At 54.1% G+C, this 27,036-nt stretch overlaps 1 protein-coding gene and 1 non-coding gene across 7 annotated transcripts; one reads left to right on the forward strand and one right to left on the reverse strand.

Annotated features, from left to right (window-relative positions):
• Positions 1 to 25,423, reverse strand: MSI1 (musashi RNA binding protein 1). Of its 6 annotated transcripts, none has more exons than XM_021072063.2 (15): positions 25,226 to 25,423; positions 25,016 to 25,056; positions 24,372 to 24,453; positions 24,168 to 24,252; positions 21,275 to 21,316; positions 19,666 to 19,758; positions 16,052 to 16,100; positions 14,764 to 14,846; positions 13,918 to 14,035; positions 9,651 to 9,731; positions 7,949 to 8,005; positions 4,980 to 5,048; positions 3,814 to 3,968; positions 3,298 to 3,361; positions 1 to 1,814 (listed from the first exon to the last, which is right to left on the reverse strand). In XM_021072063.2, the coding sequence occupies exons 1-14, from the start codon at positions 25,282 to 25,284 to the stop codon at positions 3,320 to 3,322; spliced, it is 1,056 nt and encodes a 351-aa protein (XP_020927722.1). In that variant the 5' UTR covers positions 25,285 to 25,423; the 3' UTR covers positions 1 to 1,814; positions 3,298 to 3,319.
• Positions 11,789 to 11,897, forward strand: LOC146396602 (U6 spliceosomal RNA). The gene has a single exon (XR_014828647.1). It is a non-coding gene; the product is annotated as a U6 spliceosomal RNA (small nuclear RNA).
• Positions 25,424 to 27,036: the final 1,613 nt, after the last annotated feature.

The raw sequence follows: 27,036 nt of genomic DNA on the forward strand, positions 1-27,036 counted from the left end.
CCCATTTTCAAATAATTTATTAGGAATTTAAAACTGAAAATAAAACCTGGAAAAAGAAGTTACAGATGTGGAGAGAAGAGACACCGGAGGGTGGTAACTTGCTGGCTTTGAAACACCGTGTAACATCTTTTTTAAAAAAAATTCCCCAAACAAATCAGAAAATGGAATCTCAGGGCTCTGAGCCTGTGGGTGGGCCTGGGGAGATGGGGGGGAGAAGGTGGGCAGAAATCGCAGGAAGGGGAGGAGAGGGAAGCTAAGTCTCTCATGACTCAGCTCAAATGTGTAGAAAATTAAAAATAAAAACCAATAAAATGCAGCTTCTTTTTTATTAGGAAACATTAAAAAAAAAAAAAAAAAAAAAACACGAACAGCCACGCATCTTGGTAACAAAGATTATTGCTTTGTGTTCTCGGGGCTAATCGGTTAAGCACCTCACACAGACAATTAACTCTCCAAAGGGGGTGTAAGGAGTGGGGACAGTGATGGTGAGGGAGCTTAGGTCCCCAGCCTCAGATCTGGAGGAGAGGGACACAGGGTGCGGGGTCGGTGACGGCGGAGGGTGGGCCTCAGCCCTGCCTCCCTTGCCAGCCTGGTCATTCACTGTTCATGAAGTCACAACCTGAGCCTCTTTTTCCTTTGAGGGGGGCTCGGGGGGCTCAGGGCTGCCAGGGGGCTCTGGCCATGGGACCATCCTGGTGGGGAACTTCAGTGAGAGAATGTGGGGGTTCCCTGAGAAGCCCTTTGCTTTCCCCTGGGGTCCGCCCCTTCCCAAAGCGCCCCCTGATGCCCGCTCTTGGGAGGGCTCAGGGCAGAAACCATGAAGGTCTGACTAGGGAGGGGGCAGGGGGAGACCTTTGGAGAGTTAATTCCTTTCCAGCTGTGGCTCCGGGCGAGCCCTTCTCTTCCCTCGCCCCCACACTGGGTTTTCGGGGTGAGCGGGCCCAAGGCCTTGACCCCTAGGGCCTGAGAGAGCGGGCCTGCCTTGGCCACAGTTGAGGCCTGCAAGCTTACAGTAACGGTGTCTGAGAAAGGTACAGAAACACGGGGGAAACCTTTGCCGGATGGGGCGAGGCAGGTGCCGCCCTCACCCCCCAGGGGTCTTAGAGAGGGGTGGGGGCTTCACCTCACAGTATTTACATATGATACAGGACGGGATGGTTCCAGGGGCTCGGCCTGGCCTACGCAGCCCGGTCCTCCTCTCCAGGGCTGGAGGGAGGTGGCCAGGGGCCCACACCCACATAGATATTTTGTCCTCAGCTGGTGGGGGGGCACCTGGCCCCTTGCGGCCTGGGGCTTCACATTCACAAACCTAGAAATAGTTTAAAAAAACGGTTTCTTAAAAAAAAGGGGGGGAGGAAAAGGGAGGGAAAATCAGAATAAAAAAACCAGGGTTGTGGCTGCGGCCTGTAGCAGCCCCCTCCGCCCTCACTCTAGCTATGCACACATACAAAAGCCTTCTTGGGGGGGGGGTCCTATGGGGGCGCGGCAGGGAGGCGGGGGGGCGCAGACCCGACAGAGGAGGGGAGAACCAGGGGCGGGGCGGTGGGGGGCAATCGGCTAATCCAAAATAAATAAAAGCGGGCAGGACAGGGGAGGTGGGTGGAGGGGGCGGAAGAGGGGGCAGTTAGTAGGGGAGCCAGACGATGGATGTCCGGGGTGGGGGTGGGGCAGCAGGGCAGGGGCCAGGGCCCAGGGATTTGGGGGGAGGCAGTAGCGTCCGAGTCGCTGCGGGGGAGGGGGCGGCGGCTGCGGCTGAGGTGTCCCGCCCCCTCGCTGGCTCACTCGTGGTCCTCAGTCAGCTTCAGGCTGGGGCCCTGGAACACAGCGGTGGGTTATGGGGGTGCTGCCCCCGCCTTTTTCTGGGGCGCGGGGTCCCCAGAACACAGGTGTCCTCGTGCATAAGACCTCTTCCCCTAATCCCTTCCTAGACAAACTTTGTTCATACACTTCGCATTTTCTGTTCCCCGTTTGTAATCCTTTTTCCCTAGATTTTTGTCTTTCTTTTTTTTTCTTTTTAGGGCCGCACCTGCAGCATAGGAAGTTCCCAGACTAGGGGTCTAATTGGAGCTACAGCTGCCGGCCTGCACCACAGCCACAGCAACCAATGCAGGATCAGAGCCGCGTCTGGGACCTACACAGAAGCTCAGGGGCAACTCTGGGTCCTTAACTCACTGAGCAGGGCAGGGCATCGAACACGAATCCTCATGGATACTTGCTGGATCTGTTACCCCTGAGCCACACGGGGAACTCCTTTTTCCTAGATTTTGAATGGCTGGATTTGTTCAAATGTCACCTTTGCAGAGACGCCCTCTGAACCCCCCCAAGTAGGTTAGACCCCTCACACACAATGTGGAATTACTTCACTTGCTCACATAATTTTTGTCTGTAGAGGGAGGGGCCTTGATTGTCTCATACATCTATTTCCTGCAATAGTGCTGAATAGTTCATTGAATGAATGAGTTGCTCCCATCCTGGCAATGGAAATGAAACTGACTAGGAACCATGAATGAATGAATGAACAAACAAAGGGAATGTCCCTGGTTCATCCAGTACCCCACCATCTCGCCAGGATGACTGTGTGCGGGGTCTCCTGCTCCCCACTCTCTGTTCACCTACATATGTTGACAGAATCCTGTTTTACCAGTAGAGTGATATTTCACTGTATGCATACAGTCTATTTAACCACTCTCTTGTTGATAAGGCATTTTGGTTATTTGCCTAAAGTGGAATCGTATTAAAGACATGAATGTTTAGTCTGGATAAACCCTGACGTTTGGAAAATCTGACCCAATCTGCAGATTCCCCTCCCCCCTCACCACTGCTGGGCACCATCAATCTTAAATTATTATTATTATTATTTTTTGCTTGTTGGGAATACGCCTGCGGCATATGGAGGTTCCCAGGCTCGGGGTGGAATTGGAGCTACAGCTGCTGGCTTACGCCACAGCCACAGCCATGCCAAATCCGAGCTTCGTCTGTGACCTACACCACAGCTCACGGCAAAGCCAGATCCTTAACCCATTAAGGAAGGCCAGGGATCGAACCCACAACCTCATGGTTCCTAGTCGGATTCATTTCCGCTGAATGGCAATGGGAACTCCTTCATTTACATTCTTTATGGGGGCAGTTTGAGCAGCTTCTCCCATTCTTTGACCATTGCTGGGATGAAGGTCTGTCTCCCCCACTGGACTGTGGGTTCTGTAAAGGCAGGGATGGGTTCTGTGCCCCCAGACTGGGCTGCCCGGTACAAGTCTTCCTGGTGCCACCCTCACCCAAGGCCCCTGCCCGCCTCCTCACCTCCTACCACCTGTCTCCTGCTTCAGTGGTACCCATTGGTGAAAGCTGTGGCAATCAAGGGGCCCTGGAAAGAAAAGAATTTGACTCTTTGGTTCCTAGGTCAGCAGAGAAAGTCCAGGGGCTCCTTCTCTCTCCTGTAGGAGCCCCAGGTAAGGTACAGACCTTTTCTAGCCCTGCCCATATCACCCCCACTAAAAGATTCTCCAGGGTAGTACCTGGGAATCTGCATATAATCAGTACCCTGGTTAAAAACAGGGCATCCTTGAGCTAGAATCTAGCCTCCATGCAGACAGATGGTGAGTCCCATTTGCACAATATCCCCATAGGTGCCCTCCCATGCCTGGCATACAGAGGGTGATCATTAAATGCCCACTGATTGAATGAATGAAAAACCTCACTGTTCCCCGGTTGGCAACACTCTCTCTATCCATCATCTCTCCCCTCCCTTCTGCCCACACAGATAGATGAAGCCTCAGCCTCCTTCAACTTTAGAGTCTTCCAGGTCCAGCCACTCACCCCAAGACTGTGGCCGAAGCCGGTGCTGGGGGCGGGGCTGGCAGCACTGATGTAACTGCTGACCCCTGAGTCCTGGTTGGTTGCCCCATAGAGCTCGGCCATGGGGCCAGGGCTGGTGGTCCCCAGGAAGCCCCCTGTGCGGCTGGGAGTCGAACCTGGAGGGGGAGCCATCGTCCAGGGGTGAGAGCCTGGCAACCCAGAAAGAAGACAGTGATAGCCCCAGCGCCCACTGTGACCCCACAGCATCTCCTCCAACCCATTCCACCCAGCCTGACCTTGACCCCGCCCCCTCTGCCTCACCCCCACATCCCAGCAAGGCACGTGGGCCCAGTGCCTGGAGATCCAAGTCCATCCATCCCCACCAGCCCTAGCCTGGGCCCCCACCATCTCTTGTCTGACCATTCAGCAGCCTCCTCACTGACCTCCCCTCCCCTTTGGAGCCCCTTCAGCCTATCCTCACCCTGCAGCCCTGTGCATCTTCTACATGGACATCACCCCACTGCTTAAAATGTTCGGTGTCTCCCTAGTACCTGGTTCCTTCCACCTCCTCCCTACTCCCCACTCCTGCACTCCACCCATGCTAAGTGGCCTCTGAACCTCTGCACCTGATATAACTCTGCTGGGAATACTTTTCCTCCTCTTTGCCTTTGAATTCTGGGAGCCTTCCCAAGAGGCCTGTGAGCTCCTCTGATCTGATCTGACTTCCCCTGGTGGAGCAGTAGCATCCCTTAGTATGACTGCCTTTTCTTTTTCTTTTTTTTCTTTCTGGTTTTCACATGGCATATGGAGCTCCCCGGCCAGGGATCAGATCTGAACCACAGAGGCAACCTATGCCACCCACAGCTGCAGCAATGCCAGATCCTTAACCCACTGTGCCAGGTCAGGGATTGAACCTGTGTCCTGAAGCTGCAGAGATGTTGTCAATTCTACTGCGCCACAGCAGGAACTCCATGATTGCCTTTTTACACTGATGCCCCACCAGCCTGGAGGCTGGGGAGGGCAGAGACCACGTTGGTCTCCTTCCCAGCTGGCCTGCTGGGTGCTCAGCTCTTCTTTGTTGAGTGAACAAGTGAGTCCCTCTGAAAAGGGGTGGCTGCCTCTCTCCGCTCTAGACTTCTCTGCCCCCTACTCCCCTCTCTTGCTTCCTGTTCCCTAGAAGGCCTCACCTGTCCCTCGAACTACAGCTGCTGCTGCTGCCGCCGCTGCCATTGGTCCATAAGCGGTGAGAGGAATGGCTGAAAGGAAAGGTGTGGGCAGCTCAGCGTAGCAGGTGAGTGGCAGAGGTGGATGAGGAAGGGCCCCCTCTGGGCAGAGCCTCTCTGGCCTTAGCCCGCCTCTGAGGGGTCAGCACAGCCCCAGAGTCCAGCAGAAAGAGCTCCTTTGGAGAGGAGGAGGCGAGAGTATGGCCTCCCAGGTATCAGCTGGAACTCAGCTTCTCTCCTGGACACTTGCACACCCCAAACTCAGAGAGGGTGGGGGGGCACCCCACCCTGAGCTGTTCTGAGCATTGCCTGACCCCGCCCCCTTCTCCAGTGGGGGCCCTTGGCCAAATGGGGGCCACTTAGCTCAAGGGTATCCGGAGATTATGTCCCTCTCCCCAACTCCAGCCAGCTAGAGCCAGTGACCGACTGACATGGATACAAAAAGCCGAGCCTATTGCCCCAAGGGACACACTTGGATGTGCATTCACCCCCAGGGCTCCCTGTGTGGCGTCCGGCTGAAGCTAGACTCTAGTCCAGGCCACAACCCCATTTTGCTCCTTCTGCTGCCTGGCCAGCTCCCCTCGCTCCCTTTCTCCTGAGAGCACGTCTCTGATAAAATGTGTGCACCTGGTTCTCTGCCCCAGGGCCCCCTGACCACTGTCCAGGCAGAGATGACCAGTCCCTCCCCCAAATCCCCTGGTCCCCCTTTCTCTGACCCCTCTTCAGACACAGGGATCTGGCCATCGCCTGGTTTGCTGTTTACTGCCACCCCCACTTCCACAGTACCTAGCACTCTGCCGTGTACACAGCAGGGGTTTAATAAAATAAAGGAACAATACAAGAGGGGACCTCTTCTTAAATAACTGGTTGGCATGAGCTGGGAGCTCCCTTGGACCTGGGGGGTGAGTGCCCCCTACTGCTTGGCTCTGCCACTGCAGCCCCGAGAGGCTATAATCCCACCCAGGGCCAGGGTCTGGGCAGTTTGCATTTGCCCCCTCCCATCCAAAGATGCACACCTGGGGGCTGTCTTGGTGATTAACTAGAACTGGCCCTTAACTAGAACTGGCCCTAGGGCTAGGGACCCTGAGGGAAAAAAACCCTGAAAGCCCTTGGCTAAGCCACTGGGCTAGGGGATTAAAGTCTAGGACAGCATTCCTGCACTGTTGAGAGATGCCTTGCCTAAGATCTTCATATAGTTGGTACCTTCTCACTCAGATGTCACCTCCTCTGAGAAGCCTTCCCTGACCACCCCCACTAAGGCAGCCCCTTGCCTCTGACCCTAATACCTTAGCACATCTCCCTGTTTTTTCCTTGTGGAACTTCTCACCCCATGAAAGTATATGGTTTACTTGTTTCTCTTGTTTATTGCTGTCTCCCTCCACTAGACTCCCAGCTCCAGGAGGGCAGAGATCTTAACTGTCTCATTCCTGCTGAATCCCTGCTGCCTGGGACAGTGTTTGGCACAACAAACATTGATTAAATGTGTGAGGGAGACACCCTCGTCTATCAAAGGCGAGGGAAAAGTTTGGATCCCAGACCTCCAAGAATTGTTAAGCCTTGAAGCCACATCCTCCCCAGCCAAGATGTCTGCAGAGGGGACATTTCTCCCCTCAGTTCTTTAAGGGCAGGGCTGGGTGCTGAGGTCTGGTTTGGGGCCCAGTTAAGCATTTCCGCCAAGCAAAATCAGCATGCTTTTATCTCAATGATAAAGCATTACTCATTTGTATAGTAAGTATTCATCTTTCTCTTGAGTTCAAGTTCTGTGATCAGGGCTTGGCTGTCTGGCCCCAGCTTTGTCCCCATGGCTTGGTAGACTGTGCCACAGTAGGTCCTTAACACAGAGTTCTGAAATGGGTAGAAAAGACCCCCTTCTGCCTCCCCTCATGCTGCTCAGGGAAGAGGCTCTACCGCCCCCCTCCCCAGGACTCCTTCTACTTCCTTCACCCCATGTTCCTCGTTCTCCCCCCCTGTTTTGGGAGCCCCTTGAGCACCCCTTGGAAGGAAGGTCTCATCTAAAGCAGCATCCACTCTCACGTCCTTCACACACGGCTAGGTTGGGGGGGAGTCTGGGGATGGGGTTGGGGGAGAAGCAGGTTGGATAGAGAAATCCCTTGCAGTCCACCTCACTGGCACCCGCCCCACCCTGACCCTGGGCCTGGGTCTGAGTCTCAGCCCCAGCTCCAGAGCTGAGCCGACCAGCCCCACTGAAAACTCCAGCTTGAGAAATGGCCCACCCTGCCCTGGGCCTGGGTCTGAGTCTCAGCCCCAGCTCCAGAGCTGAGCCGACCGGCCCCACTGAAAACTACAGCTCGATGAAATGGCACATCATCCTAGTGCCCCAGAAGTTGCAAATGCGCAGCCTGAGGGCTGAATTCGGCCCTCAAATATGTTTCGTTTGGCCTGTGGTGGTTTAAAAATTTTAAATTTGTTGCCAACATTGGAAAATAACTGGAAAATTCATTTAAGAGCAAAAGCCGGGTTTTTGGCTTCCCTTGGAAAGTAAGATCTGAAAATACTGGGCCTGCATCCCCTCCTGGCAGGGTCACCAGCACCAAGGGGAGCCACGCCCACTATCCTGCCCTGAAGTCCCTGCCCCGCCCACTTTGCTCTGAGTTGAAGACCCTGGCTGGTTCACCACTGGATCCCAGCACCTACATGGTGCCTGGCATATGGAAGGTGCTAGATAAATATTTGTTAAATGGATGAATGAGTGACTTCGCCTCCATCTGCTGGGCTTGGCCCTGTGCCCCTTCCTTAAGGGCCATGCAACTACACAGACCAGCCGGTGACCGGGCAGAGTCTGCTATATCCTCACATCAGAGGACTGGAGGGCAGGAGGAGAGGGTCCCCACTAGCTTTCCCTGAGAAGGTCCCTGGGTCCTTCTCTTTGTCCCCATGTGGCCTGTGAGGTGTACAAAATCCGAGCAACTGACCTGTAAGCTCGGGGAGGACTGGGGCGCTCGGGAGAGGGGTCCGCTCTACACGGAATTCTAAAATGAAACGTAAAACAGCTTAGGAAGATTCAGGGAGGCCCCTTGGGTGTGGCCCAGGGAGAACAAACGCACCCACAGAGACACTGGGTTGGGGGACAGGCCATGCATGGGACCCAAGAGCTGGGAATGGAATGGGGAGGGCACGGTCCCCAGCAGGCAAGGAGGTGGGGGAGGAGACACAGACGGAGACGAGAGAGAGGAGGGGGAGAGCGGGCAGAGTTGCCACCTATACCCTGGGCACAGGGCGATGCTGGAGCTACTGTTCCTGGTGTTTTTCTTTTTTCTTTCTTTTCTTTTCTTTTTTTCTTTTTCTTTTTTTTTTTTTTTTGGCCAAGCCTGCAGCATGTGGAAGTTTCTGGGCCAAGGATGGAATCTGCACCACAGTAGTGTCAATGCCAGATCCTTAATTCGCTGAACCACCAAGGAACTGCCCCAGTGTTTTTCTTAAAAGGCTTGAAGTTGCACTAAAACATCTCCCAGAATCCATCTTTTCTCCTATTTTGGGGGGCAAAGAGAAGCTGGGGAGACAGCCCTGATGACCCTAGCAGATCAGGCTCTGGATCCGCTCCCAGTCTTTCTACTTTCTAGTTATCTTTTTGGTCACTTTCCCCTCTGAGCCTGATTCCTCAAAAATGGGGCTTAGGAGTTCCCGTCATGGCTTAGCAGTAACGAACCCAGCTAGTATCCATGAGGATGCTGGTTCGATTCCTGGCCTTGTTCAGTGGGTTAAGGATCCGGCATTGCTGTGGGCTGTGGTGTAGGTGGCAGACATGGTTCGGATCTGGCGTGGCTGTGGCTAAGGCGTAGGCTGGCAGCTGTAGCTCTGATTCCATCCCTAGCCTGGGAACCTCCATGTGTCACAGGTGCGGTCCTAAATAAATAAAGAAAGAAAATGGGGCTCATCGTGCCTCCCCCAGATTATTGTCAGGACTAGAAACATAATGTGTAGAGAGGATTCTAAGCCGGACAGCCCAAGGTGAAAGTGCTTAGGTGACTTTCTAGAAAAATAAGACCAAAACCCAAACAAAAGCCTTGCAAAAATAGGATATTTGAGATTTTAAAAAAACACTGAAGAGTCATCATGGGAAGGCTCAGAACTTTGTTGGACTTCTTGCCACTTATGCGAGGGTCTAGTGTTGTTTTTTGTTTTGAATTACAAATGAGAGTGGTGATTATCATGCCTTTTAACTATTTTTCAACATTCAGGGTCTCAGAAGGCTTTGTCCACCTCGAAAGGAGCTCAGGCAGCACATGGTCATTGTTAAGTGTCTCCGTGAAGACATAACCAGGGTTGGCCCTCAGGGACGCTCCCCATCAGAAGCCCGGTGACCTTTTTGGTGGAAGTGGCAACCCCGGAGTAGGGTAGGGAAGAGAGAAAGGCAAGAGGCAGGCAGAGATCAGCCTGGAAGGGAGGGTTGCCATGCAGGGCCACGTGGGAGCCCCGTCCCCTGTTTCTGGGGATGGGGTGGGGAGGGGATGGGTAGGGAGAGGCACTCCTTCCTCAGACATGCCCTTCCTTCCAAGCCTCCAGCAGGCAGACCTCCCCCCAGCCATGCACCCCCAAGATACCGCCCTGAGGAATCAGACTGCCAGGGAACCAGGGACATGCCGGCAGCAGAAGGAGACACTGGGCAGGACTTACCGGGGAACTGGTAGGTGTAGCCAGGGGCGAGGCCTGTGTAACTCCGGCTGGCATAGGTTGTGGCTTGGAAACCAGGGTAACCTGATAGGCAAGGGGGCCAGTGTCAGATGCTTCATATCCTCAGCGGGTCAGGATCTGAGCCTCTCACTTCCCTCCCCATCTTGTATCAGGAATAATTAGTCAAATTTACCATGTGCCTTCTGTGTACCAAGCCCTTTGCACACTGCTCTCTCCTTAAACCTCATTAGCTTCCCAAGAGGTGCCATAAGGAGCCCCATTTTACACATAGAGGAGCTGAGTTTCAGAAAGGCGACATTTATTAGCTGAGAATAATCCAAAATCTTATCAAGACCCTTCATGCTCTGGCTTCTCCCTCTATCCTGTCCTCATCTACATTCTGCCCCTTCTCTCTCTTTGCTCCAGCCACCCTGGCCTCCCTGCTGTTTCTCAAGTTCACCAAGCTCCTTCCCACCCCAGGACCTTTGCACAGGACCTTTCCTCTGCCAAGAACACTCTTCCCCAAGTTTTGACATGACTATGTCCTCATAGTGCAAGTCCCAGCTCAAATGTCACCTCCTAAGAGAGGTCATCCCACAAGAGACCTCCCTCTCATCAGTCACAATATTTATCATGTCACCCTCCTTGGTTTTTCCTTTTCAATATTTATCATGTCACCCTGTTTTTTTCCTTTCATGGCACTGATGACCATTATCTGAACTTAGACCGGGATTCCCTTCAGTGCTGATGTTCTGTCTTCCCCATCTCTGGCTTCTGTATCTCCAGCACCAGCACATGTACGCTACTTAGTAAACATATAATAGATCTTTTGCAGCTTTGAAAGAAATGTCATATAGTGAGTAATAATGGTGTAACTGGGATTCAAATTCAAATCTGACAGGCTCCAAGTCTCTTAACCACAATTCTTGCTGTTGGTTAGTTTTCTTTCTCTCCCCCCCCACTATTTAAATTAAGTGAAACCAGTTAATGAATCATTATGAAAAGAACATTTTCTTAATATTCCAAAGAAAGCTAAAGAGAAGAACAACTAAATTTAATACATGATTCTAGCCTGGATCTTGTTCTGGAGGAGAAAAATAGCTATAAAGAACATTACCAGATTGACTAATAAAATCAGGAAATAATAGATTAGAATAAATATTCTATCAATATAAATGTGTGAAGTTGATAATTATGTGGTTTCATGAAAGAACACCTGTAGTCTTAGGAGATACACACTGAAGTATTAAGGGTAAAGGACCATAATACACATAACTTATCCTCAAATGATTCAGGGAAAAATCACAAGCATAGCGTGTGTGTGTCTGTGTACATATGTGTATATATATACATATATACACAAATAGAGGAAGTGATAAAAGCAAATAGGGTATGACGTGAACAACAGGTGAATCTAGTAAAGAGCATATGGATTTTTTATGATTTTCATTTTTTCCATTATAGTTGATTTACCATTTTCTGTCAATTTATACTGTACGGCAAAGTGACCCAGTCATACATATATGTATATGTATTCATACATATATGTATATGTATACACACACACACACACACACACACACACACATACATTCTTTTTCTCATAGTATCCTCCATCACATTCCATCACAAGTGACTGGATATAGTTCCCTGTACTATACAGTAGGATCTCAATGCTTATCCACTCCAAATGCAATAGTTTGCACCTATTAACCCAAGACTCCCAGTCCATCCGACTCCCTCTCCCTTCCCCTTGGCAACAACAATATGGATGTTTTTGGCACTACTTTATTTTTCCAACTCTTCTGATAGTTTGGAATTACTTTCAAATGAAAAGCTTTAAAAACAAAACAAAACTACCAAGTCTCTGTTGTGGCTCAGGGATAATGAGCCCGACTAGTATCCATGCAGGTGCGGGTTTGATCCCCAGCCTTGCACAGTGGGTTAAAGGATCCGGCATTGCCATGAGCTGTGGTGTAGGTTGCAGACGTGGATCAGATCCTGCTTTGCTGTGGCTGTGGTGTAGCTCGGCAGCTGTAGCTCCTATTCAACCCCTAGCCAGGGAACTTCCATATGCTGTGGGTGCAGCCCTAAAAAGGAAAAAAGCAAAAAACAAACAAACAAGCACTGAAACTATAGAAGTGCTCGCTTTAGCAGTACATATGCTAACATTGCACTGATACAGAGAAGATTAAGACATGGTCCCAGCACACGGGTGACATGCAAATTCGTGACGTATTCCATATTTTTTCAGAAATGAACACACAGATCTCAAAATCAAACTTATGGTTACCATGGGGGAAACTGAGGAGGGGGGATGAAGTAGGAAGAAGGGAATAACACATACACACACTAGAATATATAAAATAGATAATTAATAAGAACCTACTGTATAGCACAGGGAAATCTACTCAATAGTTTGTATTAACCTATACGGGAAAAAATAATGGATATAGGTATATGTATGACTGATTCATTTTGCTGTACTCTTGGAACCAATACAACACAGTAAGTCAACTATACTCCAATAAAATTTTAAAAAAAGAAAAAAAAGGAGTTCTCAGCTGTGGCACAGTGGGTTAAGAATCCAACTACAGGAGTTCCCGTTGTGGCGCAGTGGTTGACGAATCCGACTAGGAACCATGAGGTTGCGGGTTCGGTCCCTGCCCTTGCTCAGTGGGTTAACGATCCGGCGTTGCCGTGAGCTGTGGTGTAGGTTGCAGACGCGGCTCGGATCCCGCGTTGCTGTGGCTCTGGCGTAGGCCGGTGGCTACAGCTCCGATTCGACCCCTAGCCTGGGAACCTCCATATGCTGCGGGTGTGGCCCAAGAAATAGCAACAACAACAACAACAACAAAAAAAGAATCCAACTACAGTGGTTTGGGTTTCCAGGGAGATGCAAGTTCAATCCCTGACCGCATCTGCGGCTCAGATTCAATGCCTGGCCCAGGAACTTCCATATGTCGAGGGTGCAGCCATAAACAAACAAACAAACAAAACCACTAAAACTATAGAAGACAGTAGTCCACTCAGTGGGTACTCCTCATCCCCTCTGTCTGTGATCCCAATCCTGACCCTCTAGCCCAGGCCATACCTCCTCCTGAGTCACCAGAGCACCCCTCCCCCAACCTTAGCATAATGACCCCCTAGTACTGTTCCCTTTTGGGCTAGGGGTCAAATTGGAGCTGCAGCTGCCGGCCTACCCACAGCCACATGGGATCCGAGCCACGTCTGTGACCTATACCACAGCTCTCGGCAATGCCAGGTCCTTAACCCACTGATTGAGGCCAGGGATCCAACCCCGCATCCTCATGGACACTAGTTGGGTTCTTAACTTGCTAAGCCACAACAGGAACTGCCCTGTTCCCTTTCTTGAACATATGTAATCTTCTCTCTCCTGGGGGCCCAGCTCAGATTTTTCACCCTCAGTCATGCGCCCCAAGAGCTGCTGATTCCTGTTCAATTTCCAAGTCTCACAGTAGCCTTGATCTCTCCAGGGAGCCCCCTTGGACTCCCAGAAGGATTTAGATGCCTCTTTAGGCCCCCCACAGCCTCCTCTCACTCTACAGTGACATTGCCCATTCATTCCTATTTCCTACTTGATGGGAAACCCCAGGAAGGCAGGCAGGTCCTGTCTCTCAGAAGCTGCTCAACAAATATTTAGTTACATGTACAAGAAGCATCAGCCTTCTTCTACCTTCCCAATGGCCTTTGGGTCTCTACATGCTGTTCCATCTGCCTGAACACCTTTTTCCCTTCCCTGCTCCCCGCCCTCCCATAACTAGCTCCCATTCAACCTGCAGACTCAGCTTAAATATAACTTCCTTCCTAGTTTCTCCAATTCTTGGTCAAATTTGCTCTGACCATACTCCCTTGGCACACTATTCTTCTCCATCCTGAAACTATTTATGCTCTTACTTGTTTTCCCTGCCACACCATAAAGTTCCAAGGAAAGTCACTTGGCATTTACTCAGGCCTGGCATTTACCCAGTCGCTATTTCCTGGGATGGATGGGCAGACAAACAAATGGAATGGACTGATGGACAGGACCAATTAATAAGGAGAAGCACCACCAGAGGGCAGCACCCCACAACCACATCGGCCCACCTTCCTTAGGGCTGCCAGACCTGAGATGCTTCCTCCACACTCCTGCCCAGTGACTCAGACAAGAAGGCAGGCCACAGAGGAGATACAACACCCACGCAGCCCCTGGTAGCCCAGGGAGCAGTTCTGGGCAAGAAGAAGCTGCAGGTGCAGGCCCAGCACATACCCAGCATGCCGATGCCCAGCATAAAGGCGTCCATTCCGTAGGGCATGACTCGAGACCTCCCCCGGGCCGAGCCTGTTGGCGACATCACCTCTTTTGGCTGAGCTTTCTTACATTCCACCTGCAATGAGACCTGATAGTCAGTCCCTCCTATAGTCCCAAGGTCACCGACTCTCCTATTTCTCTGCAGACCTCTTTATTGTCAATCTCATACTTAGCATTTCTGCAATAGTTCATCGAATGCTCACATCAACCCCATGAGGGAGGTGCTACTACCACTCATTTTACAGATGAGGAAAAGGAGGCTCAGAGAGGGAAAGCCATCTGTCCCATAATAAGACGAGTACGTCGTGGAGTAAGGATTCCAGCTCAGGTCCCTCTGAGCCTACCAGCCATGCTTTTTTATTTATTTATTTTTATTTTTTTAGGGTCACACCCGAGGCATATGGAGGTTCCCAGGCGAGGGGTTGAAGTGGAGCTACAGCTGCTGGCCTACACCACAGCCACAGCAACGCAGAATCCGAGCTGCGTCTGTGATCTACACTGCAGATCATGGCAATGCCGGATCCTTAACCCATTCAGCAGGGTCAGGGATCGAACCTGCATCCTCATATATACTAGTCGGGTTCGTTTCTGCTGTGCCACAACAGGAACTCCCCGGCCATGCTTTTTAACAGCCATAGGACACTGCCTTCCCGTCCAGATTTTGAGGGGGTGGGAGAATTGGCTCTGTCTCCCTTGACTGTGAGGCTCCTCTGTCTGCCTCCAGAACCCCCAAATATCCCTGGTTGCCTCAGCCTGGAGCCCCAGTCTCCCTCTGAACCTTCACCCCATTTAATTCCAGCTTACCATTTTGTTGTTGATTTCATGGAAGTGGATTTCACACACTTTCTCCACGATGTCTTCGCTCTCAAACGTGACAAAGCCAAACCCTAGAGGGCAAAGGCAGGGCCAGAACCGGTCTCAGGGTCCAAACCAAGCCCCAAGTCATACAACCACCAACGCTCCCCTCACAGACAAGTGTCTAAGCATTAATGAGAGGCTCTGCTCACAGCCTAGCAACCTCTCAACTACTCCATGAGACAGGGTTTTAACTTCCAAATCACAGATGTGAAAAACAAGGCTCAGTGACATGACTTGCACAAGGTCACACAGCAAATCAGAAAGGGGCAGAGCCACGATGCAAATACATTCAACAAGCCTTTTCTCTTCCTCAGATGCTTTCCAAAGAGGGGAAGAGCACACACACAAACACTTCTTAAAACGTACACAAAAGTGTGGGCACCCAAATATATTTTTATACAAACACACACACATATACACACCCCTAGGTACCCATATATCACAGAGACACTCACTCACCAGTGCTCACAAAAGCATAAAGGCCCCTGTGTACATGTACACAGTTACTCGTGACACTAGATATACACAACTACTCAGGACATCCTCACATGCACAGTTACAAACACACATACACACACACACACACACACACACACACACACACACGCCCCAGCACATACCCCACACCCCAAACAGACTAAAAGGCCCAAAGCTCTGAAAGCACTGGAGAAACAAACCCGCCTCCTCCTGGGTGCACCCCAGGGGCTGGAATGGGATTTCTCAGAAGGCAAGGCCCTTGAGAGAAAAACAACCAGGCAGTGCAGACATGGTGGTCCAAATGCTCACAGGTTCAGGGGCAAGGGGGCTGGGGGCCGGGCTCAGCCCATGGGTGGGGCGAGGGGGCAGTGGCAGGAGGAGACTGCCCTGGGCTGTGGAGTCAGCCTGACACAGGGGTGGCCTGGCCTAAGCTCCGGTTACCAGGGACAAGGTAAGCCCAGGCGGCGGACTCCGGCTGGGCTGGGCAGACACCAGGCGGGGGCGGGGGCGGAGGCTCAGTTGCAGGGGGAGGAGAGGTCTGCTCCTCTGCTCCTCTCGGGTGTCTGCAATTCGGCAAGTTTCTAGCACAGGAAACAGCGGGACAAAAGCCTTCTGTAAGGCCAGGCCGGGGAGAGGATGCAGATCCTCGGGGATAGGATGTCAGAAGGCAAGATGAAAGGGCAGCTGTGACCTGCAGCCCCCTGGCTGACCACAGGCCCCCAGACTGGCCCAGGAAGGGGGAGGGGGCCACACTCACCTCGGTGCCGGTTGGTGGTTTTGTCAAACATCAGCATGGCATCGTCCACCTGAAACAGAGCTGCCGTGGAGGACTCACCAGACACGAGGGGTGAACCACCACAGCCCAGAGCAAGGGCTCCTACACCCACTGCCAACTTGTCTAGTCCAGGCTTTATCTTAAACCTGCGTGCTAGGTAGGGGATAACTTTCCATTTGCAACCCTGGGTGCCACAGAGGCACCCTCATTCAATCACTAGAGTCTCAATGGACTGGCCTGCAAAGAGTAAGCGCCAAGTATACGCCTGGTACTTTGCCCCTCTCCTCCACATTCTTTGCATAATAAGATCCTGATTTTGTAGATAAAGAAATGGGTTCAGAGAGGTGAAGCCACCTGTCCAAGGTCACACAGCAAATCCCAGACCAAGCCTGAGATGAGAAGGCACAGAGTGGGTGCTAGAGGAGAAAATACGAGAGCTGCATATGAGATGGGGAAGTGAAAGCCTCTTTCCTTTTTCCAAAAGGCCAGGAGGACAGCAGCCACTCCAGCCAGACCCAACTCCCCTCTCCTGGTACGGATCTTTTCCTCTAATTGAGGTTTCCTCTTGCTAGAGGCTGTAATTAAAGCAAGTAGAGTTCTGTGCCTGGGCTGCTTGCCTCCCACTGACTGGGGGAGGGGAAAGGGGAGGAGCAAGTGGGAGGGTCTATATTATTCCCCCATCCCTTGGACCCCAGTCTTCTCTTCTTGCTACTCCCTCAGGGTATCCTCTTGGATACTAGGACTGCCAGAGGCCTTTGCCTCCCTCTGCAGTCCCATCTCCTTCCCTTTGCCTACATCTGCTGCTTTCTCCTTGCCCTCTTAATTCTTCAGCCAATGTCAGCTGTCTCATGGGGTTAAGCTAAGGTCTGATTCATCCTCAGTGGAAATCAAGGGCTGGCTCTGATACTGCCTACCATCCCCCCATCCCACTCCAGATGCTGACCTCCCCCAAATGGTCAGACACCCAAGGGATGAAGGAAAACTTCCTTAGGCCTTGGGGCCAAGCCTCTTCCCCACTCTCCTTTGCTCTCTTTCCAGGCCCAGCATCTGCCTTGTCAAAGTGGTAAGGGCAGCGCCTGAACAGGGTGGTCCTCCAGCTAGCTCTTCTTAGGCACTAAGCTGCACCAGGCCCCCCACAACTTCCCCCTGGGAGGACCATAACCCCCACTAAGCCAGGAGGCAGCTGGGTCCCTAAAGAATCTTAGAGCTAAATGACATCTCTCTTCCCAAGGAGGCTCCTGACCCGGGGCCCTGTAGCGCAGTGTCACCCTCACTCCCATCCTTATGGACTGATTCTGAGTCCCAATCCCAAACTGATTAGGCTGTCCAAACTGGATGGACACTTCATGCTTAGCACATGGAAAAGAGAAACCTGGAAAGGGAGGGTTGTGATAAAAGCATAGGCTTTGAGAGTAGGACAGGCCAGAATTGGAAAATAAACTCGGGCAAGTGACTTATGTCTGCATGATTCAAGTTCTTCATCTGTAAAATGGGCATAACTATGTCTTATAGGGAGAAGTTAAATGAGATAGTGCCTTGTAACACTTGGGATACAGTAAGTACTTAATAAGTAACAGTTATTATTATGATTAATAGTAGTACCTTTATTATAGAGGCACTTGCCCACAGTCACATGGGGGAGGGTGGCAAAGCTAGAGAGAAAACGGCCCAACACCGCTGGCTTTGAAGGTTCCATGAAGACAGTGCCTGTGTCAGTTATGACCAGGACCATCCTATTGGGCACCTCCACTTGTGTGCAATGATTACTCTTTGAATGAATGAATAGACGAACCAGCCATACCCTCCTCCTCTGATCCTGCAGCCTTGAGTTTCTGGTGGACCCATAACACATTCAGCCCAAATCCACAGCCTTTCCTCCACCCAACCTTGCAACTCCCCCCAGCCTGGCCCCACACACCCTTCAACCTGGGCCTTGGCTGGGCGAACTCCGAGTAGGGCAGTGAGGTTGAGGCCAGGGCACAGAGCAAAGAAAGTGGCTGGGGGTCCAGGGGACCCCCACCGGCCTACCCTCCCGGGGCCAGCGGAGGGGAGGGAAGCTCCCAGCCCAGTGTCCTTAATAGGCTTTGGTCTCCATGGGAACCCAGGGGCAGGGGGGATCGGGAAGGGGGAGGGGAGGTGGCCGAGGCCTGCTGACCAGTGGGAGCCGCCAAGTTCGGCGGCCGCTAAGCCTGAGTGGCAGCCATGGCGGCTGACCATTGTTCCCCCCTCGGCGGCGGCCCCTCGATCCGGGCGGGGGGCCCCCTGCCGCGGGGCCCTTGGCATTCCCGGCTGTCCCCCTCGCTCCCTGGCAGCCTATTCTCCGGCTCCCCCTGGCCTCCCCGGGCCGGTTTCACATGCCAACGCCGATTTAGGCCCGAACAAAAGACGCGGCCGCTGACGGCTTCTCCTGGGGCCCGGTTGCCATGGCAACGCCGGCCCCGGGGGCAGGCGGCCTCCAATCACAGCTGCTGGATCAGATTAGTGCGAGCTCTAATGCTCCGCGCTCAGACACAAAGACACCCCACCGGAGCCTAGCGGCCTGCTGCTTCCCAGGAGCGCCCTTCCCTCTGGGGCCCAGGCCGCCGACCTGCCCTCCGTCCTGTACGCGGGTCCCCGCAGAGGCGCCTGAGCCTAGGCCTCTGGTCCCCACATCACCAGCATCAGCTGGCCAGGGGATACCCTGCTCTCTCCTCTTCTACCCTAGGGACAGAGGGCTGGAGACCCACCCAGTCCCCAGCTCCCATCCCATTCCCATGCCACGTTCTCATGTGCCCTTTGCCTAACAGGGAACTAAAAGAGCCTTGATGGGAAAGTGAGACTCAGCCCTGCAGCCTGTCGCTCATCAGAAAAGACCAGGGACCCCAGCATTAAGCACAGTAGCCCTACTTCACCCCAAGACTTAAAACTTGGCCCCCTTTGCCATCTCCCTATGGGAGCTTGAAGTTCAAATTGCTCACATTTCTGGGGACATCCTTTTGTCTGATGTCACCACATTGACTTCGTGGACTAAATGGCTCCAGAAATTTAAGCTCTCCATGCACCTCAGAGCTGAGAGCCAATCCTCTGGAACTGACCAGGAATTTGGGGTGGTCTCTTCAGCCCCTTCCCAATAGCTAAGAGATCAGCATACACTGCCGCCCCCCCGCCCCCCACTCCCACTTGTGCCAGCAGGGTCCTGAGTACAACCAGGAGTCATATTTATTGCCTCCTTATCATCCTCACCAGGAAGGAGTGGGGGAAGGTACAACCGCCCGTGGACTGGACAGGTGCAAACTCCCAGGAGGCTAAGAGGTGACTGGATTGAACTGGCTTCGGGAGCACAGCCTCCCTCAGGAGAATGAAGATAAGCAGGAGAAGGGCAACAACAGGGACAGCTACTGTGTGGCTTCTCTCCCTGGGGATGCATCCAGAGTCTGAGGCCCACAGATAGGCCAGGAGCCTGCATGGTGGGTTGGCCTGGTCTTACCCACAAAAGGACCCTGCCCCCTTTTCAACTCTTGCAGGCATTGGAATGGCCTGGCTGGACTCTGCTCACTACTGACCAAAATTCTACAGGGCTTTCGTACCCCCAGCCGGCACCCCCAGTTTTGACCCACCTTCCCAAACTGCTCAAAATATTGCTTCACGTCCTCCACTGTGGTGTTTACTGATAGGCCCCCAACAAAGATCTTCTTCGTTCGAGTCACCATCTGTTAGGGGAGGGAATGAGAAAGTGGGCATCTGAGTCCTGTGGCCTACCGCCACCAGCAGGGGCTCCAGCCCTCCTGCCAGGGCGCCAGCTGACAAGCTCTCTGTGGCCCCAGCTACTTGGATGCCCCCAGCTCTCCCTCAGACCCCCACCTCTAGGCCTGTCACAGGCAGCTGTGCACCCCACACCCTGGCTGGCTCGCTCCCTGAGGTCTGTGTCAGGAAGGGGGTGGCTTAGTGACCTATAGCCTACCTCAAAGACCCCACCAGCCACTCCTGGGAGAGACCGAAGGCCCATTCCAGAGTCCCCCTGAACTCAACACCGACATTTTCCTCATCAGCCTCCTCCCAACCCAACCTCTGGCAGCCTCGTGGTTCCAGCCCTGTTTTAGGAAGAACACATGGTCCTAATTACCCCAGGAGCGCATGGCTAATCCACAGCAATTCCCAGCCCCATCCTAACACTAAAGCACCTTCTGTCACCAAACTGCTTAATGGAATTAACCCAATTCCGACCATGTGCTCCCTGGTGCGGCTTCCTTCGAATACCTGCTCCATAATTGCTTTCAGGCCCTCTGCTGGACCCTTCCAGTGATGCCCTTTTCCTGTCTCTTAAAACCCGCCTCTCTCCCTTGCCATGGCAGGAGCTGGGCACCAAGACTCAAAATCTTGAATCATCTCAGTTCTCACCAACCCCTTGCAAAGGGGGAAACTGAGATCTCCTGGAGAGGGACCAAGGCCTAGGACACATGATCAGCCAGCAGACTCAGGGGTCCTGCTCCCCACACCATAGTCAGCTTTCCAGCTATCTCCTGCTTCCCACTGCTTAAAAGTTAAGATGTGGCCAGTTGCCCTCAAGCCTGGAATAAACTCTTAGACCCCTGTCCTGCACCCAAAGTTTTGAGTTCTGTAGAGCTCAACTGCTCAGAAATCTGTTTTCCTTACACCCAGAAAAACTCACCACAGCACCAGAGAAAAAGAACACTGGAGGGGGCAGCCACAGTCACCCAAGTTGAAAGATAACAGGTGACAGACTCTGTGATCACTTCCTGCTCTGCAAGCCCAACACACCTCATCCTAGAGGTGGGGGTAGGGGGTTGGGGGTGGAGGGTGACTGGGGGTCAGAGGTAGTTCCCTGACCTGACTCTAGCTCAGCCTCAGGGGGTAAGTTTGTTCTGTGTTTGACCCCCTAGAAGTGCTGGGCACAGAGGCTATGATCTCCAAGGTCAGAATTAGACCCAGGGTCCAAAGTCTACTGGCTTCCAATAGAGGACAATGAATCCCCTGAGAGGTTCCTCCTTCTTTCACCACATGCAGCCCCTTCTCCCTAGTTCACTCCAGAGTAAAAATGGGAAAATGCGTGGCATCTGTGATCCACAGAGAAGGACAAGAATCCTCCCTCCTCCCATCCCAGTCCATGCCATTAACATTCCAACCAGAAGCATCTTCCATGGAAGGGCATGCTGGGAAAATCACTGCTGGTGGTACAGAGCTGCTCCCAGACACAGACTCACCTACCTTAGGCTGTGCTCGCCGAGGAAAGGCCACCTTGGGGTCAATCTGAAAGAGAAGAGAGAGGTGGAGGGGGCTTGGCTATCACACTCAGCCTGCAGATCTGAGGACCTCTCTCATCTCAGGACACAGAGGTGACACAGAGGTGACAGAAACTGCCACAGCGTCTGGCAGGAGAGTGTAAATGTTAAGCATTAGACCCAAAGCTGGGCTGCTGGGTCCAAATCCCACTTGCACTGCTTCCCAGCTGTGAGGTCTTGCACAGATTACTTAACTTCTCTGAGCCTTAGGCTTGAGCTCCCTTGCAAAATGGACCAATACTAACATTTACCTCAAAGAGTCGTCTGCGGATTACGTGAGATAATGTTTACAAAGCACTTGGCATGGTGTCTAGCCCTCAGCAAGAACCAGAAAAAAAGGTGTTAGTCCTTCTAGCATCAGGTATATCCAGGGCCTTCCTGCCTGACAGATACCTGTCCAGGTGAGGCATGCAACCAGACTTTGGAAGCCTTGTGAATGGAAACCCTCTGTGCCTGAAAAAGGCTTCAAGATAAGAGTTCATAAACTACCAAATGTAGACTCAGTTCTGTCTTCCCAATACTATTGACATTTAAGAGCCCTTCTTGAGGCTGCAAACAAACAGTTCCCTGGTAATGCAGCTCGGCATGGGGTGAAACAGAGCGTAGGCTTTGGCGACATGCAAGAGCACAGGATTTGGACTCAGACACTTTGGGCCCCTGGCCAAGCCTGTGATCTTGGTAATGCCTGACCTCTCTGAGCCTCAGTATCCCCATCTGCAAAGTGGGAACAATAACACCCACTTTTCCCAGGGGCAGCTGTAGGGAAACAAATGAGATAACGCAGGTGAAAGCATTCCTTTGTGAACTGCCCTTCACTGCACAAACAAAGGTGCTATTACCAGCAGGCCACCTTTGCCCTTGGCTGTGAACAACCAGAGGAAAAAAGTAAGATGCACCTGGGTACTCCAAGGTACTATATTCATACTGACAAACAGCAAAAACCAGAGCACACAGGACCTATGAGCTTCGGTCATTTCAGAGTTTCTTGCCACTCACAGGGTAGACACTACTCAGAGTTAACCAGCCAATCCCAGGGAAGATCATTTCCCAAAATTCCTTCCATTCAAAACTCAGCCTCGTTCTAGGAAACAGGCTCTGATTCCTCTGCTTGAATGGTTCGAACCAGGGACCAGCCTCTTCCAGGCTCCCCCACTGGAATCTAACCACAGAGAAGGAATCTCCAAAATCCACACTGGCCAAGGCTTCCTCTCTCCGCAAATCCCAAGGGGCTCCAGGTGTAATCACAGCTGCCCATTCCCCGTCTGTAGGTGTGATTCATACTGGATGGACATGTTCATCCTTCCGTTTCTCCTGGAAGCCACCCAAGCATACCTCAGTCCCCCTGCACAGACCCTGATGGTGAAATGGTACCAAAGCCACGTCCCATAGACCCACGCACACCCAAACCCTGACGCACCCTACCTCCACTCTGACTCACAGCTGGCAACATAAATAAAACCCAACAAGTAAATAAAAGGTGAAAGTCAGAACCTAAAATAGACTCCAAACAATAAACCTCCCTTCCACCCCCTTTCCCAGGCTGGAGACCGCCAAACACAAAGCCCTTGCCCTTTTCAAGTTCCGAATCTCAAAAGGATGCCCATCTCTCCTCCTTCCTCCCCTCTCTCTTCCCCTTATCAGTCTTCCACGCTCCCTTCCCCAGCCTCAGCCGTCAAATCTCAGCTTCCGGGGTGCTGCTGAAGCCATCAGTGCATTCTGAGGACAGGAGATGGTAGGAGAACAGGCAGCTCGATGGCAGATAATCATGAAAAACAATAGGCCACTGTCTCTCCATTCCTAGCTTGGGTCACTCAGTCTGCGCCAAGAAGATCCTTTCAGAGCCGGCAAAGTCGAGGCCTGGCCTCATTTGCTCATTACTGTGGAGCAGGAGTGGGAGCCACTGGGCAGAGATAACAGGAGCTGGGGACAGGCGGTAATTTAACAAATTCCTGGGCACAACCAGCTATTGTTGCAGGTAAACAGGAGCCAGTGAGTGACCCAAACAGGGAGGCCCAGGGCTGGAGGAAAGGGAGTGTGGAGAGAGATTGCAGCCCCCTGACAGACAAGTCACCCCATCACAGAGGAACCCCTCCTCGGCTTTCTCCTTTTCCCTGTCCCCTGGAGCTGGGGCCTGGGCCAGCGCCCCCTGCAGGGCCCAAGACACTGGGGAGCAGTGGGATGGCCACAAAATGTTCCAGGAGTTTGAAGGCCAAACAAGCAGCTTCTTCCTCAGATCTGGACAGGAAGGGTTGTATCCAGGAAAGCTAGCTCCCTTCTCATAAATCCCTTCATGGGCAAAGCAGGTTCACGTATTCCACACAAAGCAAGAAGCTCATTGACCAAAAGTCAGGGGAGGGAGGGAGGGAGGAAGGGAGGGGGATTCAGTGAGGCTTTGCCATTGGTCTGGAATGGGGTGGGAGGGGGAGCCAAATACTAGTTAGAGTTCAGAGAAGCCACGGGTGGGTCACTGTAGCCCTGACTCACCCAATTTGGGCTAGGGGAGGGCCCTAGCCCCACCCCAAGCTCCTCTCTGAGGCATCAAGATTAGTATGTACAGGGAGGGGGTGGTAACTGCGTCCTCCCTCACCAGTACTGGAGGGGCTGGGGGGATGTAACATCTCTTAGAAGGCCTCGGATTTTTCTGCTCAGTCTCCCCTCAACTCTAGTGGCAAAGTTTCAGAGCGTGGCAGCCCTTTTACTCAGAAAACTCCCTCCTTCCTTCAGGACCCCATCCGACTGTCCCCTGGGGAGAGTCCTGACCCTCTCCTCCAGCGACCTCCCTCTCCCAAAGGACCCCCGAATCCCCGAGGGCCACTCACTGTTTTGGAGTCGAGCTCGTGCCGCGACTGCGCCAGTACTTTATCCACCCCCGCCTGGTCCATGAAAGTGACGAAGCCGAAACCCCTGCGCGCCGTAGTGAGGGAGAGGCAGATGGTTACAAGGCAGTGAGTGGTGGTGGTGGTGGTGGTGGTGGTGGTGGAGAGGGGCGGGCCGGGAGCAGGAGGAGGGGGTGAGGGGCTCACCTGGATCTCTTGGTCAGGGGGTCCCGCATCACCAGACACTCCTTCACCTCCCCGAACTGGCCGAAGTATTCGCGCAGCCCTTCTGTAACCACACACCCGCCTTCGGACCAGCCCGCGCCCCGCGCCCTGCCCCCCTTCCCCCGTCCTTTGCCCCCAGTGACCCCGGCGCGGCCCGGCCGCCCCCGCGCCAAGCAGCCTGCACGCTCTCCACCGCCTCCCCCCTAGCCAGCTCTCCCTGGGTTCCCGGGGAGCCTCCGAGAGCCCACGGGGGCCCCAGGAAGCCGAGGGCCGAACCGGGCTGGAGGGGGGACGGCTCCGGCCGGGTTCCCGCCGCTCCGGGAGCCACCTCACAAAAGTTTGAGCCGCAGGTGCGAGCGGAGTTGGCGCTGCCGCCGGCGGGCCCCGGGGGCCCAGCCCACCCCCCCGATGCCCCCTGAACCCCTCATCTCCTCTCCTCCACCCGCTGGGCCGTGTGCGGTTGCCGATCGTCCTGCGCTCTCTGGGTCCCCGGGCGGGGCGCGAAACACGGCGCGGGGGCGCCCGGGGTCAGCAGGGCGCAGGGCCGGGCTGGGGTGGCCGGTTCCGGGGCGCCGGGGGGTCCCGGGTGCCCCGCCGGGGCGGCGGACGCTCCCAGGCTCGCTCACCCTGCGTAGTCTGCCAACTGAGTCCCCCGATGAACATCTTGCTGCGGGAGGAGGAGAGACACAAAGGGCCCGCGTGAGCGCCGGGCGCCCGGGCGCAGGGGGCGCGGGCCCGGGCCCCGGGGAGGCCCGGCCCGACCCGGATCGGCCATGTTGGCGGGGCCGGGGCGGGCGCGGGCCAGCAAGGCCGGGCCGGGCCGGGCCGGGCCGTACCAGGGGTCGTGCGGCGAGTCCGGGGAGGCGAGGCCGGGCTGGGGCGCGTCAGTCTCCATCGGGAGCCGCGGGCGGCGCGGGCAGCGGAGCGGCGGCGGCGGCGGCGGCGGCAGCGCTCGGCGCGGGGCAGATGAGGAGCGCGGCGAAGGGGGCCGGACGGACAGGCCATGCTGCCCCCTCCCCCGACCCCGCTCGGGCGGGCGGGCGGGGACGGCCGAGGGGAGGGCCCGCCGGGGGCCGACCTGCCGGCTCCTCCCCCCGCCGCCCAGCGAGCATAAAGCCCCGCGCTCGCCCGCGCGCCCAGGCGCCCGCGGAGGCGGCGGCGCCCGGACCCCACTCCCGTTGGGCTCCCGGGTCCTCGAGGGCAAGAGAGACCCCGAATCCCGAGGCGGGCCGGGACCTGGGCGCGGCCGCACCCCACACCCACCCTGGCTCGGGGGCCGGGCCGCGGGAACGCCCTCCCGGAATGAAGCGCTTCCCGGTGCCTTCAAGGTAGCTCGGTTCCGGATCGGGGACCTCCCCAGTCCTCCCTCTCAGGTCCCTGCTCTCCTGAATCTAAGAGGTCCCCAATCTCTCTGGGTCGGGCGGGAGATAGCCCCCCAATCCTCTCACGTTCCAACTGGCGAGGATCCCTCCATTCTCCCAGTCGGAGCGATTATCGCCCTCCGAGCCCCCAATTTCCTCTGAACCTAATTGAGGGGTCCCTTTCATTGGCCCTCAGTCCACTCCCAGTGTCCCATGTCCCCCATATGCAATGTGGGAACCCCTCTCAGTGCCTCGCGTCCCGAGCGGGAAGCCTCCACCAGCACCCAGTAGAAACCGTGTCAGTTCTCCTCAACCCTTTCGGTCTCCGAGTGAGAATTCCCCTCAGGTCCCCCAAACCCCTTCGTCCAGAGTCGAAGAAAACTCCCAGCCCCGAGCTCGGGTCTTTAGTTTGCCGTGCCCCGCGGCCCCCCACCCCCCACCCTCGGGTGTGAGGCGTCGCCACTGTTTCCCTCTCTCCCTGGCTCACTCTTGTCAGCCCTACTCGGACTTCTGTCTAGATTCGGGAACGCCGGTTCCAGAGTCTCCCCGTCCACTCCCCACGGAAGCTGTAAGAAAGGTCAGCGGCTCTAGAGCCTCCCGTTTTTAGCTTAGAGACTGGTGGCTCAGCTGTGCATCTTCCGCTACAATGACCCCCCCTCTTTTTTTTTTTGCAGAGTTCTAACCCCACCCCATCGGATTGGAAGTACCTAAGCTGCCGGCCCACTGTGTTTGGAGTGACTTCTCTCAGTCCATCTCAATTTAGACCACTCCCCATGGAGGCAAATGCCTTCCCGGCTTCCTTCTCCCCCCCACCCTGGCTTCTAGGTCTCTGAGATCCTCCAGTGTTTTCGCCCCAGGCTCCTGGGAACCATCTCACCCACCCCCTTAAACTCCCTCCCTCTAGCCTGGGAACCCGGAGGAAGCCCATCCTGGATCACCTCTGGATCAAGAGTACTCTCCCTGTCTCCCCTTCTCCAAATCCATGTACCCGCCTCAATCCCCTGGCTGAAATCAGCCAAGAAACTGTCAAAGCCAAAGGCTGAGGCAGCCAGCCACTCCTGCTCAAATCCCTAACCCTGCTGGGGGTCTCAGTGCCACATAAGCCACTCCCGCCCAATTGCCTCCCACTCCTTCCCCCACCCACCTTCAATCTAGCCAGTGTAACCCAGTGACAGTCCTTGATGACAAGTTCCTTGCCCACCTTGACCTCCATTCTCAAGTCACCCACCTTTTTATTAATGTGTGCTAGAGCTCTGGGCAACACAACCCTGACCTCTGTAAGGGTG

The sequence above is a fragment of the Sus scrofa genome, chromosome 14, assembly GCF_054392235.1.
Source record: "Sus scrofa isolate SSC_HxYL_T2T_F1_AM1 chromosome 14, Sscrofa_HxYL_maternal_Yorkshire_Landrace_v2.0, whole genome shotgun sequence".
Classification (NCBI taxonomy): domain Eukaryota; kingdom Metazoa; phylum Chordata; class Mammalia; order Artiodactyla; family Suidae; genus Sus; species Sus scrofa.